This window comes from Rhinopithecus bieti, unplaced genomic scaffold, assembly GCF_001698545.2.
Source record: "Rhinopithecus bieti isolate Rb0 unplaced genomic scaffold, ASM169854v2 scaffold_4552, whole genome shotgun sequence".
Taxonomy (NCBI): domain Eukaryota; kingdom Metazoa; phylum Chordata; class Mammalia; order Primates; family Cercopithecidae; genus Rhinopithecus; species Rhinopithecus bieti.
Window position 1 is genome coordinate 154,735 of NW_016804381.1, and position 19,351 is coordinate 174,085.

At 36.5% G+C, this 19,351-nt stretch overlaps 1 protein-coding gene across 1 annotated transcript in view; it reads left to right on the forward strand.

Moving 5' to 3' along the window:
* The window catches only part of CYB5R4 (cytochrome b5 reductase 4), a 108,593-nt gene extending 94,351 nt beyond the window's left edge, over nt 1-14,242 (forward strand). The window contains 3 exon segments of the mRNA XM_017867631.1: nt 9,155-9,319; nt 13,640-13,662; nt 13,665-14,242. Coding sequence (XP_017723120.1) covers nt 9,155-9,319; nt 13,640-13,662; nt 13,665-13,693 — 217 coding nt within the window. The 3' untranslated portion in view covers nt 13,694-14,242.
* The last annotated feature ends 5,109 nt before the right edge of the window (nt 14,243-19,351 follow it).

Genomic DNA, 19,351 nt, shown 5'->3' on the forward strand with positions numbered 1-19,351 from the left:
ACCCCTTCATGCTAAAAACACTCAAACTAGGTATTGATGGAACATATCTCAAAATAATAAGAGCCATTTATAACAAACCCACATCTGATATCATGCTGAATGGGCAAAAGCTGGAAACATTCCCTTTGAAAACCAGCACAAGAGAAGGATGCCCCTCTCACCACTCCTATTCAACATAGTATTACAAGTTCTGGCCAGGGCAATCAGGCAAGAGAAAGAAATAAAGGATATTCAAATAGGAAAAGAGGAAGCCAAATTATCTCTGTTTCCAGATGACACGATTGTATATTTAGAAAACCCCATCACCTCAGCCCAAAAACTCTTTAAGCTGATAAACAACTTCAGCAAAGTCTCAGGATACAAAATCAATGTGCAAAAATTACAAGCATTCCTACATACCAATGATAGAGAGCCAAATCATAAGTGAACTCCCATTCACAAATGCTACAAAGAGAATAAAATATCTAGGAATCCAACTTACAAGAGATGTGAAGGACCTCTTCAAGGAGAACTACAAACCACTACTCAAGGAGATAAGCGAGGACACAAACAAATGGAAGAACATTCCATGCTGGTGGATAGGAAGAATCAATATCATGAAAGTGGCCATACTGTCCAAAGTAATTTATAGATTTAATGCTATCCCCATCAAGCTACCATTGACTTTCTTCACAGAATTAGAAAAAAACTATTTTGAATTTCATATGGAACCAAAAAAGAGCTCGTATAGCCAAGACAGTCCTAAGCAAAAAGAACAAAGCTGGAGGCATCATGCTACCTGACTTCAAACTATACTACAAGGCCACAGTAACCAAAACGGCATGGTACTGGTACCAAAACGGATATATAGACTAGTGGAACAGAATAGAGGTCTCAGAAATAATGCCCCACATTTACAACCATCTGATCTTCAACAAACCTGACAAACAATAGGGAAAGGATTCCCTATTTAATAAATGGTATTGGGAAAAGTGACTAGCCATATGCACAAAATTGAAACTGGACCCTTCCTTACACCTTATACAAAAATTAAGATTTAAACATAAGATCTAAAACCATAAAAACCCTAGAAGAAAACTTAGGCAATACCATTCAAGACATAGGCATGGGCAAAGACTTCATGACTAAAACACCAAAAGCAATTGCAACAAAAGCCAAAATTGACAAATGGGATCTAATTAAGAGCTTCTGCATAGCAAAAGAAATTATCATCAGAGTGAACAGGCAGCCTGCAGAATGGGAGAAAAATTTTGCAATCTATCCATCTGACAAAGGGCTAATATCCAGAGTCTACAAGGAGCTTAAACAGATTTACCAGAAAAAAAAAACCCCATCAAAAAGTGTGGGTGAAGGATATGAACAGACACTTTTCACACTTCTGTGGTTAAATTATCATTGAATTGTAAATATTAAAAAACAAATTTTGTAGTTAAGAGAAATACCCTACTCTCTATATAATTAGGTCCCAGTCTTCTACTCCATCCTTTGTGGAACAAGGAGAAGGATAAGGATTATGGATTCTGAGGCTGACATATGATCGAATATTTTCAGCAAGCGTGCTATGCTTGTCCTCAGAGTTTATCTAGATAATATAATTAGCAAATGGAATTCTTCAAAATAAAATTGTATAATGAAAGGTTATTAATCTCTTGGCCTTGGGCACATTACTTTATCTGGCTGAGCTTCAGTTTTTCCATCTATAAAACAAACATTAATACCTACACCACAGAATCATTTGGACATGGGAATCAGTGAGTTAGCCTATGTAGGTGCCTAGCCCAGAATTAGTATGTTTGTAGCAGACATTCATTCATTCATTTGTGAAATATGTGTAACATCTATTATGTGCCTGTACACATGGATCCAGCAGTGATAAGATATTGTGTTTGCTTTTTTTCTCATGCAGCCCAGGGAATGCATCTCTTCATTTTCCCTAATTACTGCCCTCAGAATTGCAAAAATATAGATACTTCATAAATACTTTTTGGAGTATTACTCTTTCTATTTCAATCTCATTTTCATGTCATTAAGTGTGAAATCTGAACAGAAAAAAATGTGTACCCAAATTTTGTCCAAATATGTTATTAAACTTGACTGTTGTAACAATTGGGATTCCATTTACCACCTTCCAAGTCTAGCAAAATCTTATACTTTTCTCTTATGAAAATGAGACAAAACATAAGGCAAATATGTGCAGTAGTGGATTTAACTAATTATGTAAACTGAAATCAAACTAAATTCCACTTATCCTTCTCCCAAATATGTGATCAGTGTTCTGAGGCTCAGTTCATTCAGTACACGTTGGCCCACCTGCTCCCATCAGCAGAATGCCCTAGCTCTGTGATATCTCTGCTTTTGCAGAGTGAGTTTTGAGGGGTGGGACAGGTGGGACAGTTTGACGATGAGGTTGACTTGTAGAAAACATTTTGTGGTATATAAATATAACAGGTATTTTCCTTTTTGTTTCAAATGAGTCGTTCTTGGAGACCATTAATCTTTAGTAAAGGTAGTGGTACATTTTTTTATAACAGTATTTGTTGATTTTCCCTTCTCTTTATAAAATTAATACATGTTAATATAGAAAAGGTATAAGAAAAAAATCACCCATAATCCTACCACCCAAAGAACAATTATTAATGTTATGGTCTGTATCCTTCTATTCATATGCATACCTATCTTTTTGTTTTGTATATTTAAAATAATGTAGTCATACTAACTATAATTTTTATAACTACATTTCTACTTATTGTATTATGTGTTTTTTACATAAAGAATATTTTCAACAGGTGGTTTTCAACCTTAAGCAACTCTGCCACCCCAGAAACATTTATGTCTGGAGACATTTTTTATTTTCACAACTGGGGGAAGAGGTGTTACTGACACCTAGTCAATAGAGGCCAGGATTGCTACAAGATATCTTACAATTCACAGGACAGCCTGCCTACAATGAAGAATTATCCAGCCCAAAGTGCCAGTCGTGCCAGTTAGTAAATCCTGCAATATACCATGATTTTTAATAACTGCATTGTGTTCAGTCATGGGAGCATACCATAATTTATTTAACCAATTCTGTATTATTTGACATAGTGACTAGAAACTGTTCAACACCTCTCTAACTATTCAGGATAAAGATGTATCAGAAGAAGTATTAGGTCAAAGTGTTTTAAGGCTCTTGATACCTATTATACTTTAAGTTCTGGGATACATGTGCAGAAGAACACGCAGGTTTGTTACATAGGTATACATGTGCCATGGTGGTTTGCAGCACCCATCAACCCGTCATCTACATTAGGTATTTCTCCTAATTCTATCCCTACCCCCGCACCCCACAACAGTCCTCAGTGTGGAACGTTCTCCTCCCTGTGTCCATGTGTTCTTATTGTTCAACTCCCACTTATGAGTGAGAACATGGGGTGTTTGGTTTTCTGTTCCTGTCTTAGTTTGCTGAAAATGATGGTTTCCAGCTTCATCCATGTCCCTGCAAAGGACATGAACTCATCATTTTTTATGGCTGCATAGTATTCCATGGTGTGTATGTGCCACATTTTCTTTATCCAGTCTCTATCATTGATAGGCATTTGGGTTGGTTCCAAGTCTTCGCTATTGTGAATAGTGCTGCAATAAACATACACGTACATGTGTCTTTATAATAGAATGATTTATAATCCTTTGGGTATATATCCAGTAATGGGATTGCTAGGTCAAATGGTACTTCTAGTTCTAGATCCTTGAGGAATCGCCACACTGTCTTCCACGGTGGTTGAACTAATTTGCACTCCCACCCGCAGTGTAAAAATATTCCTATTTCTCCACATGCTCTCCAGCATCTGTTACATTTTGACTAATAGCCTCTGAAAAATGAAAGCACTTAGCAGAGAATACTATACCCAGCCTACATTGTCATTGATGATGACATTAACAGTGATAGTGTCATTAACAGTGATGTTGTTAGTGTCATTATTTTTACACTAGAGTGGATTGGGAGGTTAGTTGGGGCAAAAGAGAAGGAAAAAAGGGATTCTAAGCAGCACGGAGATGGGTCACAAAGGAAAGGGGACTATTTACCCACTTATGTGCACCCACAGAAGATAGAAGGCCATTTACATCACTTTAAACATTTGTGTGCTCACTATCTGCAAAATGTGCTTGACATTACAAAAAGATAAGAAATCAGTGAGACTACCCTAGTGGTGGTGAAGTTCTAAAGTACATCAGTGACTGTAAAGTCTGTGCCTTGAGAGGAACAAAAAACATACCATAGCTATCTAGTGAAAATTATTTTATTCCATTTTTGTGAGAGTAGTAATATCAGAGCTTCATGGAAGAAGGGGCTTTTGAGCTGGGCTTTGGGAAATGATTAGCATTTCTTTGAGTGGGAAAATAAATTTGGGTAGTGGGATTACATAAGACATGAGGGCCAGTTTATTCTAGTGTTTTAATAACAGTAGAGTCATTTTTTGGAAATAAATACTGTGAATGAAGGAGAATGATGCAGAATAACTAAAAATAAACCCATTAAACCTTATATCAGTTTTAGAAGGAATCTTCATAGTTATCATTTCTGATCCTTTTTGTTTACAGTTGAGGAAACAAGCTAGGCTAAAATCAGGTGGTCAAAGACCTTGAGTATAATCCATATGTGAAGTAATTATTGTATATCAGATAGACACAGGAAGAAGGCACAGTGACACTCTGCGGCTCATCTCCCTGTAGTGCTGACAGGCTCTGTGAAACTATATGTTTTTGTCTTCTCGTGTCAGTATTGGGGCTAGCAATATGGCAGTTCCATTTAAGATAGCAAAAGCTGATGATGCCAGAAGCAGAAGTAAATGAAACAGGATACCTGAAACTGTTTCTTTTTCCCTAACCTCTTATGTACCCAGATAGGCAGCCCACTAATCTGGCACCTTATAGCACTTTTGGTTTCTTCCAGGAGATGTTCCTCAGATGTTGTGTTGCTTGGAATATGTGCTTTGAAATGTTAATGTATTCCCCGGAATGGACTCTATGATAGAATAAATTTGGGAAACAGTATATGCCTTCTTGAAGATTTACTCTGAACTTAGCATATTTAAGGCTTTCTGAAATTGTAAGGAAATATATTTAACTTTTTTGAACCCAGTATGTCACAGATTTATTTGATAGTTAGCCTGCTTTCGTGGAATAACTGCGAACATCTGGAGGCATACTAGTATTTCCTTTCATTAGATTCATTTTAAAAAATGTTTCCATCATTATATATGTTTTATCTAATTTTGATTCCTAGTTTTGTGAGATTTTTTTCCTGTGAGCACATAGCAATTTTTACTACAGTTGCAGACATTTTCTTTAGCTAGAAAAAAAAAAAAAAAAATAGGAAAAGCTGAAATACTAATGTGTGGGCAGTGAGGAATCACTGAAGCTTTTAAGCAAAAAGATTACAAAGTTGTATCAGGATTTTTAGGGAAACTAATATGGCAATGGTATATCAAATAGATTAAGGGCTAAGGCTGTTAATGTAATATTTTAGAGAAGAGATATAAGAACCTGATCTGGAGTTGTGACATTAAAAATGGGAAGGTAAGGGACTGTGTGAGAAATATGAAGGAGGTAAGTTGCTGAAGCTGGTTGGCTAGAGGAGGAAGGAATAAGTCGTTGGATGACTGCTAATGGTTTGGACTAAATGAATACATTTGTATTTCAAGACTTGTCATTTCAAATCACTGTCAGCCTACCTTAAAATAAATTTTTTGACAAGTTTACTTAGACTGACATTTAAGATCGCATAGGCACTCATCAGAAGCAGGTCTGTTCTCTCCCTCTTTCATATTAGTTTGTATTTTATGGGTTAATCTGAATGTATTTTCAGGTAACCTTTTCAAGAGTCCCAACCCCTTTTGGCACTTTTGAAATTATAGAGGAATTTCAGGATGTTTACTGTGTGCCCTCACATGTCTCCAGCATCTCAAAGCTGTAATTACTTTAGACAGTAAGTTGACCTTCATTCAGAAAACCCAGGAGAGAGGATTCCACAGGAATTATCTATATTTTGATATAAAAAATATTTCATTAAAGAATTGTTGAGTCTTGGGAATGCTCCTGTTCCAGATTAAGCTCTTTTCTCAGCCTATGAAAAGGAGATAAGCAGGATAACAGCCTCTTTACAATATCCTTAAATTGCAGCCATGCTTTCTGTTCACCTTTTCCATTGAGTGCATAAATTATAGTCAAGAGACCATTATGTGAATAAATACAAAATACATGAGAAGTTTATACCATTTATGTAAGGATCTGTATTTATCACCATTTAGTAGATACCTGCAGAAAATATATCACTGATTAGGCTTTTTTATAAAGCATCCCAGTGAAGGAAAATTATGACTAGGTACTTATGGCAGACTACAGAAACTTCAGTATTAATTTAGCAGTTTTATTCCAGTTATAGGCTCATTTGAAATAGAGCCACAGGAGAGCATCTTTTATCCTTTAATTTAACAGTACAGTTTCCACATTTTATTCAAATATCTATGTATAATTGGAAATTTAAGACAGTGGTTTTATGGCTGCTTTTGGCCCTTTGATCTGATGAAAGAAAGATTATGATTTTTTTTTCCAGAAAACACACTTATGAATTCATATACATTTTATATGTAATTTTATGGATGCCAGCACATGGCTTTGTTCTTTTAAGTACAATTTTATTTTAGCCAACGTGGCCTCTTTGTAAATACCTTTCCTTATTCAAAAGGCATTTTTTGGTGTAATTTATTGAGCAAAGCCTGGATAGAGTATTGAACAAGACAGACAAGGACCTTGCCGTCATGAAGCAGTAAGCAAATATCACATCCTGAGGTTATTTAAAACTATCTTAGTTTTAAATGCTTGGAAGGTAAAAATAGAGAATATCTTTGGGGAGGCTATTTTGTGGATCAGCCTTTGGGGAGGCTATAGAGTGGATTAGCGTTGCTGCTGATACTAAATGGGAAGCTTGAAGATAAGAAATAAAACATAGTTCTGTAGATGTTTTTAATATAAAATCAAAGAATATTAGAAATGTAAGACATGACTCATTTCCCAACCTCATTCCACAGATGGACAAGACCTAGAGGCTGGAGTCTGTGTGGAGAGCTGAGGCTGGTTCTCTCGCCCCCTGCTGCTGTTCTTATTTGGTCTCTTATTTGGTCTGTGCTGCATGTGCCAGGCTCCTTAGTTCTTGGGAAATTAATCCAGCTAAGGCACAGCGATGTGAGGGCAGCTGTACCAGCCATACCTTGTTTCTGTTTTCATATTTACTTCCTTTGTCCCCTCACAAGAGAAACTGTTCACTTCAGCTTTTTCATGTGGTTTAAATTAATGTATCATGAATTCCTGCTACTCAGTTACTCACTGGAACATGTAGAACTGCTTTCGATTTGATGCTGTTGAAATGGTAAGAATTAGTTTTGTTTGCTAAAACAGAGTAGACAGAGCAGGTACAACATAGAATTTTGAATTTACTGTGGCTTTTCACCAGCAATTTGTATAATAGATTACTAAGCCCATGGGAAGAAACAGTCTGTTGTTACATTGTGAGACTTTATTTTAATCCTGTACTCTTTTGCTTTCATCTGTTTCATTCTGTAGTATGTGGGTACCTCCTGTGTGTTAGGTATACAGTGATAGCCAAAGCAGACATGGTCCCTGTTCTCATGGAGTTTAGAGTCTATTGGAGAAGGTAGACAATAGGTAATCAGCTTAGTGACAACATATTTAAAATCTGAAGTAAATGGCTATGAAGAAAAGGAAAAAGAAAACATTGCTACAACACATGAAACAAAGGACCTCAGCCTTGTGGAGGTGCCATACTTCCCTGTGGATTCCCTGATGCTTGAGCTGAAAACTGAAGAATGGGAGTGGTAATCTCATTACAGAAAGAAGAAAGAGAACAGGCAGTGTTATATGGCAGTGGAGGCTAAGAGGTAAACAGAGTTAGAGCCAGGACTTGGTGATGAATTGGATATGGAGGGTGAGATAGAGAGAGGTTCCCAGGATAAATCCCAGGTTTCTGGCTTGTAAAACCAAGCAGACTGTGGTGCCAGTTACAGAGATGATGAGGTTGAGGTTGAGGTTGAGGGCCTTTGAGACAGTGACAGTAAAAAGTCAAATAGGCTTCGTAATCAAACTGGTTGTAAGGGTCTGGAAATCATTGGAGAAGTTTGAGCCAGAGATTAAAATACATATGTCACTGGTAATTGCTATTTACTGTGATTTATACCAGCATATTATTATTGTTTATTTTGGGTTCGGGGGTAAATGTGCAGATTTGTTTCAAGGATATATTGTGTGATGCTGAAATTTGGATTTCTGTTGATCCTGTCACCTAGACAGTGAACATAGTACACACTAGGAGGTTTTTCAGCCCTTGCCCCTTTCCCTGCACCTCCCTCCTTTTGGAGTCCCCAGTGTCTATTCTTATCTTTATGTTCTTGTATACACAGGGTTTAGCTCCACTTATAAGTGAGAACATGCAGTATTTGTTCTTTTTTTTCCAATACCAGTAAATTATTAATAGAAATGTGGAGTTCTCTGAGATCCCTTGGAATCTCTATTTCATTTATATATTTATTTTTAATTAATTTCTTTTTTAAGAGACAGGTTCTTGCTCTGTCGCCCAAGCTGATGCAATCATAGCTCACTGGATCAAACGATCCTCCTGCCTCAGCTTCCCAAATAGGTAGGACCATAGGCACATACCACCACACCTGGCTAAGTTTAAACAGTTTTTTTATTTTGTTTTTTTGGGGCGGTTTCTGTTTTTTTGTTTGTTTTTTGTAGAAACTAGGTCTCACTGTGTTGCCCAGGCTGATCTCAAACTCTTGTTCTCAAACAATCCTCCCGCTGTGGCCTCCCAACATACTAGGATTACAGGTGTGAGCTACCATGCTTGGTTAATTAGTTCAACTTAAAAAAAATGCCAAATTAACATTCCTTAATGTATAGGAAAAGCTAATCCTTAGTAAATATAGATTTACGTATATGTTTTGTTAAATCTTATAATTTTTTTCAGTGTTTTCTAGCAAGTGTATCAATATATATTAAATTATTCTTTAGGGGAGAAATATAGTATTGAACTTGAAACATGTTAATAATATGTTTAAAACAATAAACTTTAAAAAACTGTTTTTCTTTTCCCTAGACTGGATGTTGAATTTGTTCTCTCAGCACCTATTTCTGAATGGAATGGCAAACAGGGACATATTTCACCAGCTCTTCTTTCTGAATTTTTGAAAAGAAATTTGGACAAATCCAAAGTTCTCGTCTGCATTTGTGGACCAGTGCCATTTACAGAACAAGGAGTAAGGTGAGTAGCAGTGTAGTAGGAAACAGACTGCCCAATACTGAAATGAAGATCTTTCATGACAAGCATCTCTCAGTTCTTCCTATTTATATGAACCTGCACTTTAATAATCTTACAGTTTTAGAAAATAACAAAGACTTTAAATCTTCGTATAGTTTGAGTTGGAGGCTAGGATTATGCATATTGTCAGATAAAACACAAAAGTAAGTTACAGCTAGCAATCAGTGTTCTCTGCTAATGGCTGCCAGTATGGATACACTCACAAGATTGGTGCCATAATCTTATTTGGGACATTAGGCCCAACCTCTTCTTCCATCAAAGCTTTATAATATATAGTAATTAATAAGGAATGTTCATCTCATTGTAGCTTTTGATCTTCATTCTCTGTAACTGAGTGAAAGTTAGTAAATAATATATGTGGTCAAAAGCCAAGCAGCAAGACAAAAAGGGGAGACTAGAACACAAATAAGGCAAGACTAATAGTTGAAGCCTGGATCATGAAAAAGCAGTGGTAGTGGCGATCCTGTTGAAATTCACTTTGATGTGATTTAGGTTTAAAATGGCACTTTAAAATATTTGGTTAAAGATAGCCCCTGTTGGATTTCTAGATGATTTTAAAATATAGCTGTTTTAAGTGCCCTATTCTTATTTAGTAGGTGACTAAGCCTAACATTTCTAGATGTTGGCGAAAAGAGTCAAACTCTCTAAAATCTCTGAAGAGATTTATTCTGAGCCAAATATGAGTGACCATGACCTGTGAGCTCTCAGGAGGTCCTGAGAACATGTGCCCAAGATCAGGGCACAGCTTGGTTTGATACATTTTAGGGAGGCATGATACATCAATCAAATACATTTAAGAAATACATTGATTGGTCCAGAAAGGCAGAACAACTCAAATCTGGGTTGCCAGGGAGCACGAGTTTCCACGCTATAGGTAAATTTAAACATTTTCTGGTTGACAATTGGCTGAGTTTGTCTAAAGACCTGAGATCCATAGAAAGGGAATGTTCAGGTTAAGATAAAAGATTGTGGAGACCAAAGTTCTTTGAAAGTCTTACGGTGGCTGCCCTTAGAGATAATAGATGACAGTGTTTCCTATTCAGACCTTTAAAAGGTACTAGACTCTAGTTAACCTCTTCAGGATTGGACTGGCCTGGAAGAAAAAGATCTAGCTATTTTGATAGGATTCTTTACAGATGCAGATTTTCCCCCATAAAGAACAGATTTGCAGGGCCATTTCAAGATATGGCAAATTAACTTGTTTTGGGGTAAAATGTTTTTATTTTCTTCCTTGTCTCGTAATGTTACGCCAGAGTCAGGTTGGAAAGTAAGTCATGATATACAGGGTTAAATAAAACACATCTGATGAGAATTTATAGTTTGTAGGGCATGACTTCCTAGACCCCTTAGATAGGAATTTGGGCAAGATAAAAAAATCAGAGTTTAGTCCTCATAGATAATCTTATATCTTGCTTTTTTATTTAAAATTTTAATTATAGAAAAGATTGACCCCCCAATCAATAAATAAAGGCATTAAAACTTTTTTTCTTCCATGTTGAATTTAAAATGTATTTTATTTTAATTAAATATATTTCTGTATTTTAATGCTTTAAGAAAAATGTTCTTTTAGTTAAACTCCCAACTTAAAAGATTTTTCGAGTTTCTATGTAAACTTTTGCTCTTTTAAAGCTCTAGGGAAACTATTAAAATTACAATGAAGACTAACATTATAGTTTGAATATAAAATTTTTTTTTAGGAAAAAAGTTTAAGAGCTGTACTGTCTTCTACTGTATTGCTTCTGCTATTTTAGAAATAGTGAGTACTTTATAGATTGCAGTATAATAATACTTTTAAATAATTAGAATCATTTTTGCATTTTTAAAATTGACCATTAACTTGGGGAGGCCAAGGCAGTTGGATCACCTGAGGTCAGGAGTTCGAGACCAGCCTGGCCAACATGGTGAAACCCTGTCTCTACTAAAAATACAAAATTAGCCGGGCATGGTGGTGGGCGCCTGTAATCCCAGCTACTTGGGAGGCTGAGGCAGGAGGATCGCTTGAACCTAGGAGGCGGAGGTTGCAGTGAGCCGAGATCATGCCATTGCACTCCAGCCTGGGTACCAAGAGCGAAACTCCATCTCAAAAAAAAAAAAAATTGACCAGAACCTATATAGTTTTCTTTTCTCAGTTTTACCTCTGAGCCAGTCTTTCAGTGCTGTGCTAACTGGCTTACCCAGAGTTGCTCAGGAGTATTTATTAATTACATATGGATTCCTGCTATTACTCACTCCTGAACATACTACATAGAGTTGCATTTTGAGATGTAACTTGATTCAAATCAGTACTTAAAATTCATAGTAGCTACCCTTGTAACTTTCAGTTAGGACTCGTTTCTTTGGTTTCCTTATCCTCATCATCTTAATGGATGTGGTATATTTTTCTTGATGGGCAATTATATGGGTTTCTTATTATAGATTTTGCTGTTTTGAAAAATGAGCCTTTCTTGTAATGTCCACTCCTAGAGTTCTCCAAAGTTAATCTCATGTCTGCTACATAGATTATAGTATAAATATAGCCATCCCAGACATATTCTCCATATTTGGTGAACATTTGTCAATTTGTATGGTATGATAACAGAGAAAGACTCAGAAACCTATTTTTTAAAAAATAGAGATAAGCAGCTTATCATTACTTGGCCAATAATGGTTCTTTATCCACTAAATATGTACTTTATTACAGAGATTAGTAAAACAATCTCTCCTTTCAAGGACCACACTATCTAGTGGTAGAAACAAATGCACATACTGATAACTAAAGTATGACTCAGAACACCATAAATATCTTACTAGAGATAAAATCAAGATGTTATGGGAATTCTGGGAGAGATGGGTTACTTTTACGTAGCGATGTGTGTGTTAGAGAGACAGGAGCTGCAATGGTCAAAAAAGTCATGTGCACTGCATGTGGACTAAAATCTAGCAGTCAAGAGAGATGGAGAAGGGGATAGTACAGGCAGAGAGAACTAGCAGATGCGTTAGGGGTCCAGATTTATACAAAAGCCTAGACTGGTTTGGCTCGAGTGAAGCTGCTTGCCTGGCAGAACAGGATAGAATGGTAGCATGGGCCCAGACACTGAGAGACTTTACTGCTGCACTGTGTTGGCCTCAACTCCTGTGCCCTACTGGCCCTTTGTGTGAGTATGTGTATCCCCTCTGGGAGCTGCCAGCTGGAGTTTAAATTCCAGGTCTACCACTTACAGGCATCTTACAATCATTTGCTGGGTGTCCTAGGGCAGTTCTTAACCTTTCCAAGTTTTAGTGCACTTGTCTGTAAAAATGAATAAATAATAATACATAAGTATGTGAAGTGCCTAGCAAAGTGACTACATGTAATAGAGTAATTGGTAAAAAAGTAGTTATTGTACTGTTTTCCTAGTTGAATAATATGCAGTATTTCTACTTTTCCTGTTCAGTAGGGGGAGAATGAAGATAGAATAGTAGGGGAATCAATTCCTTTCTTTGAAAACTGGTGAATAAAGGGGAAAAAAATCAAACATTTATGCTCCCTTTGCTATATGAGCCATACTACTGAATAACCACATAATAAATCAGCAGACATTTTTCTTTATAGGATTCCTCAGCTGATTAATGAATAAAGAATGATAGAAGTAGAATATCACCAGTTGCAGTGCTTAATTGACTAATGGATCTATACATAGATCATAATGGTACCTAGCATCCAAAAAGAGAGGCAACCATTTATTACATGCCTCCAGATAGAGGAACATTACCTATGAAATAGTCTTGTCAAAAAGATTTGAACCTGTGTCTGATCAAGCCTCTAGATCCATTTATTAAGTTATGGGAAATATGAGGATGTAGATACATGTTATTAAGCAATACCACAGGGATGTAGAAAAATGAAGGTTTTAGGAGACTCAACAAATAAAAATCTGATTTTTGTCAACAAATAAATTGCAGGATGGAGTGGGGATCTGGGGGATCTTATAGATCAAAAGATGCCTGAAAGACTTATCAGCCAATCATAATGAGTAAATTTTAATTGGGTCTTGATTGAAACTATTTTTTAAAATTATGGCATTTATGATATAGTTGAAAATTTGAGCACTGCTTAGATATTTCATGATATTTAGGAGTTACTAATCACTAATTTTTTAAGAAGTGATAGTGTTTTTTTATTAAACAAAACTGCATAGTAAATGGGGAGAATGAAAAAGTATCATGATTATGGTGGTAAGCCGCTCTTATTCCTTCATTTTAAAACATTTTCCCTTAGAAACATGTGCTTTTGTTTGTTTTCAGGTTGCTGCAGGATCTCAACTTTTCCAAAATGAGATCCATAGTTTTACAGCATAATGAAGAGCTGTCATTGTCCTTTATTCAACTAGTTTATCTAAATTTGTGATTGCTTAGGGTTTTTTAAGAGAACATTTTTGTACATAATAAAAGGTTAACTAGAATCCAGGCTTCAGTTTCTTAAATGAAATCAAATGTTCCTTCTGTATAGGTAACTTCTTGGCTTTCTTTTGTACCATAACTTATTTTACTACTGATAGTTGACCTGGACAGTTAATCATGGCAACAAATACATACAGGATTCTTTGTTATGAATCACAAATTTCCTTGCCATTTAAATTATATCACTGTTCTACAATAAGCACTTGTGTTTTATGATATGGTAAAGTAAATGATGACTTCGATCATATTTCTATGCTGTAAAATGTCTTATAAGCAATACAGATTAAATTTTACATTGCACTGTTAACTCAGGAAATGATCATTTATGTCCTTGTTATTAATATTAACACATAGAATGTTATAACTTATTAACTTATCCAAACATTTTTGTGTGTGTGTATGGCACTGATGCAGAATAGAATAAAATTATACTTAAGTTCTTTTTAATCCTTGTGATAGAAATGTGGTTGAATGCAACAATATTGGGCCAGCGTCTTAAGGGGAATTTTAAAAGACAGCAATAAAATATATTAGAGACATAACACACATGCCCCTTTGGACTAGGTGTGTTAACAGAGCTTGAGAGAGGGAACCTTGACAGCTGTTTTATTCTTAGCCAAAACAAAGACGTTAGGAAAGAGAGTGAAAGTATAGCATCTAGTTCCACAGCCTAAAATTTTATTTGGTGCTTTGGAATGGGTTGAATTTTAATTCTTTTTTAGTCCATCTAAATCAGCTGGAAAAATGAGGAACATTCTGTTCTGAATGGTTCTTCCCCTGGTTGGCTGCTTTCTCCACAACTGGTGGTTCAGCCGGGAGCCCTCTTAGGTTTTTGTGTGTGGGCAACTTATTTTCTCTCTCTGCTGCTTTGTGCAACTGTCAAATACTTTCACAGATTCAGATCAGCAAAGGGTATCAAGAATAGTCATTGTGAGCTTCTCATGAGGAAACTGTTCAGTGCATAGGTAGCTCCTGTATAAGCTAACTAGGATTTTTCAGTCTTAGTACAACTGCAATGTTTTCACAGAAATAGGGGGTTGAAAGAATCTCCAATTTCTCTGTAAATGATTTTGTAAATAGCTAAATTTTTACTGAATGAATAATATACCCAAGAGGAACACAATATTAATATTCCCCAAATTACAGACACCAGCTTGTGAAGCTTCCTATGTGCACATGGCTGGTTTGAACACTATCACTTTTCCCTGTGCCTCTGTCTTCTGTAGCCAATTCCACCATCATCATTATTCACAAAGACAGGAATCTAGCTGTCCTGGACTGGCAGTGTTCCCTGGTAGCTAACAAGAACTTTTTCTAGCTTCATGCCTTCCCACTACTTATTTTTTTTCCATCTAAGGGTGAGGTGATTTGGCTCTGTGTCCTAACCCAAATCTCATCTCAAATTGTAATTCCCACATGTCGAGGGAGGGTCCTGGTGGGAGGTGATTGGATCATGGGAGTGATTGCCCCCATGCTGTTCTCGTGATGGTGAGTTCTTATGAGATCTGATGGTTTAAAAGTGTGGCACTTCCTCCCCACCTCCTGCTATCTTATGAAGAAGGTCCTTGCTTCTTTGCTTTCTACCATAATTGTACGTTTCCTGCGGCCTCTCCCGCCATGTAGAACTGTGAGTCAGTTAAACCTCTTTTCTACCCAGTCTCAGGTAGTTCTTTATAGCAGTGTGAAAATGGACTAATACAAAAAGTGACCATATGCCACTTTTTTAAGTTCATTTGCGATGTATCAAATCTAACTTAGCCAACATCTTTCTCATCTTTTCTAAGCCTCTTCATTTTTCTCTCTCCAGTCCCAAGCAACAGAATCTCCTCTCTATTAATCGCTATATGTAATACTTCCTCATTCCTCCTTTTATGTTTTATATTTTAAAACAAATCCATAAGTATCTCCTGGGTAATCTCCACTGACATGATTTTATCAGCTTACATGTTAATTCCCAAATGGGAGTGACTAATTTGAGAATCAGCAGAGCTTCAGTTTTCAATATCCATTTACCTCCTCCTTACCACCCCACCATCCACCTAGTAAGCCATTCTTGAACTATTAGGAATCAACATAAATGTCCCCCTCTCCAGTCTGACTCTTCCATACCAGCTAACCCTGTCCTATCATCCCTCAGCTGAATGAATACAGTAGCTTGATAATTCATCTTCATGCTGCAGTCCTGATCTCCTAAAATTCATTCTCCATTCTAGGGTATTCTAGAAGGACTTGGAGGAAAAAATCCCCTAAGTAGAGCCTCAATCTTTCAATTAATGCAACCAAATACTGAGGAGCACAGATAGAAGTATAGTTTATCACTGTTATTCCCAAGCAAATAACACAAAGACTCCTACATCACATATTTGCAATGAAGAAAAAGAATTATGCTCAAAGTCACATTTGCTTGCAAATTCTGCTTTAAAAAAAAAAAAAAGGTTTACATATTAATTTTCTATTACTGCTAGATCAAATTACTACAAACTTAGTAGCTTAAAACAACACCCATTTATTATCTCACAGTTCCATGGCACAGAAATCTAGGCACAATATGGTTCAACTGGGTCCCCTGCTTAAAGCCTCACAAGGCTGAAATCAGATTGTCAACTGAGCTGGGCTCTTAGCTAGAGGCTGTAAGGGGAGTCCCTAGATAAGAGTTCTTTCAACTTCATTTAGGTTGATGGTAGATTTCAGTTCAGTTCCTTGCAGTTGTAGGACTGAGTTCCCCATTTCCTTGCTGGCTGTTAGCTGTGGGCTAGTCTTTGTTTCTAGAATCTGCCCACATTCCTTCTCATACTTTCTGTGTTGCCCTCTTCAGCACTAGTAGATGAATCTCATGCTTTCAATCTCTCTGAATTCCCCTGTGGGCCTCTTCAGCATTGGTAGATGAATCTCATGCTTTCAGTCTCTCTGAATTCCCCTTCTGCCATATCTTTCTTGCCCTAGCGAGAGTTCACTGCTTTTAAGATCTCATGTGGTTAGATTGGACCTGTACTAAAAATACAAAATTATCCAGGCGTGGTGGCATATGCCTGTAATCCCTGCTACTTGGGAGGCTGAGGCAAGATAATTGCCTGAACCTAGGAGGCGGAGGTTGCAGTGAGCCGAGATTGCACCATTGCACTCCCGCCTGGGCAACAGGAGCAAAACTACATCTTAAAAAATAAAACAAATAAAAAGGATTCTAGACGAAGTGGTAAATAGTGAAGATAGGTTAAGAATATCCAACATATGAATAATAGTAGTCCTTGAAGACAAAAATCAAAGGAAAAGAATACTAAAAACTCGACTTAATGAAAATCCTGAAATTAACAAAAAAAAATTGAAATTAATGTTGAAAGAGCACCAGAGAGTATTCATCCAAAAAGACCAACATTAATATAAATTTTAATAAAATTCCTGAACCATAAAAAGCAAATGGCTTTAGTTATCTAAACAAAACTACTCAAAAGGGAAAGAAAATTAGATAATCACCAGACTTTTCAACAGCATTGCCTTATGCCTTAAGAAAGTGTTATACCACATTTGATATCCTGATGGAAAAAAATGTGAGCCAAGGATTTTACACCCAACAAAGCTTAATTGTGAATATAAAGGCATAAACCAGTATAGAATGCGAAAACTTGGGAAATAATTGTTTTCCAAAGCTTTTCCTAAGGAGTCTGCAAAAGAACAAGCTTTAAACAACCAGAAAGACTAGAGAGTCATCAATAAAAGGATTGGTGGAGAACACTAAGCTTGTAGAACTAAAACAAAATGAGAGTTAAAAAAGAAAGAGTATAGATATATGCTAAACTATTTCAGTAGTTTTAGCAGTGGTTGTATTAGTATTGTTATTCTGAAGATGTGAAATAATGCAAACACATAATAAAAAATGTCATCTAGTCTTCAGTCTCTCTGTATTTTCCATTTAAATATTTCTAGGGTGAAGTGGATTAAAATTAGCTCTGCTGATCAAACTATTATTAAGCTTTGAGAAGAATTTTCACTAAGTTAAACTCCCAGAGAACAGGGCTGTGAGATGGAATCAAAGGTTCACAATACTACCTCCCTCATGGTTTAGTCAGACCACACAAGATCTTTCCTATTTTTTTTTTTTTTTCTTAGAGTTTCACCCTTTCTGCCCAGGCTGGAGTGCAATGGCATAATCTCAGTTCACTGCAACCTCCGCCTCCTGGGTTCAAGTGATTCTCCTGCCTCAGTCTCCTGAGTAGCTGGGATTACAGGCACGCGCCATGATGGCCAGCTAATTTTATATTTTAGTAGAGACAGGATTTCACCATGTTGGCCAGGCTGATCTCGAACTCCTGACCTCAGGTGATCCATCCACCTCAGCTTCCCAAAGTGCTGAGATTATGGGCATGAGCCACCATGCCAGGCCACAAGATCTTTCCAAAGGAGAAAATGGCGATTTCACTCTTCTTTGTAAGACTAATTTTTAAGGCAATCACAGTTTCTGTCCTATCCACTAGTACTTCACTCTACACCTAAAGATTGTTAACTCCCCAAAATAATTGTATATAAACCAGGTGGAAGACTATCAGAAGCAACATGAGTCCTGGAAGGTGTAGTTTCCTTAAGTAAAGTTCTATGAGGGGAAACAGGAACAAGAGGGTTATTAGCAGTTTATGCTAAGGGTTTATAACATTCATGCTTTCAGGGTTTTTTTAGAATGTGAGAAAACCAGGCTTGAGAAAATCATATCTTAGATAATCCATGCTAGGAAAAAAACAAGTAAACACTGGGAATTTAATTACGAGTTGTACACATGACCCATCTAGGTATACATCTGAAAAGGAATTTGAACAGCACCCAAACAGGCAAAGAATAGGGCCAAAGACAATTTATATACCTGTCTGTTGAGAAGATCAGGGTGAGGTTACTCCTCATTCAAAACTGAGCAAATTTTAAAAATCCAAAATAGGATTTATTCTAGCATAATACAAACATATAAGGAAAGGAGGAATATCATTCCAAGGATCCTAGAGGAAGAGTAAAGCTGTTCTCATTGGTTTTAATTTGCACTTGTCTGATATCTAACCAAGTTGAACATGTTAACACATGCTCATTGGCTATTGGTATATTGTCCTGTGTAGGATATCTGTTTAATATTTTGCCCATTTTTAATTGGGTTGTTTTTATATTGAGTTGTAAGCTTTATGTATTCTGGATACAAGACCTTGGTCAGATATGTTTTGTGAACACTTTATTTGAATTTGTGATAAATCTTACATGCATTTTTGCAGTTGTTACTGCTTAGTTCAAGAATAAGCTTAGAGAAATGTGTCAATTTAAGTTTGACCAAAATAAAAATGTAAAATAAGTAATAGTACATGCAGCAACTCTGAAGCTGATGTGTGAATAACTGAAACAAGGAAGAACTCCAATGGCAGAGTGGGGAGAACTTTTGGAGCAGATAGACCTGAAAGGTAAGCAATTAATGACAAACAGGGCCATGATGAGACACCAAGTTTGGTCAAATAATATACACATTAAATCATGCAAGTCATAATTCTAGCCATGAAGGCAAAGAACATACAGACATTGCATAAGCTTGGC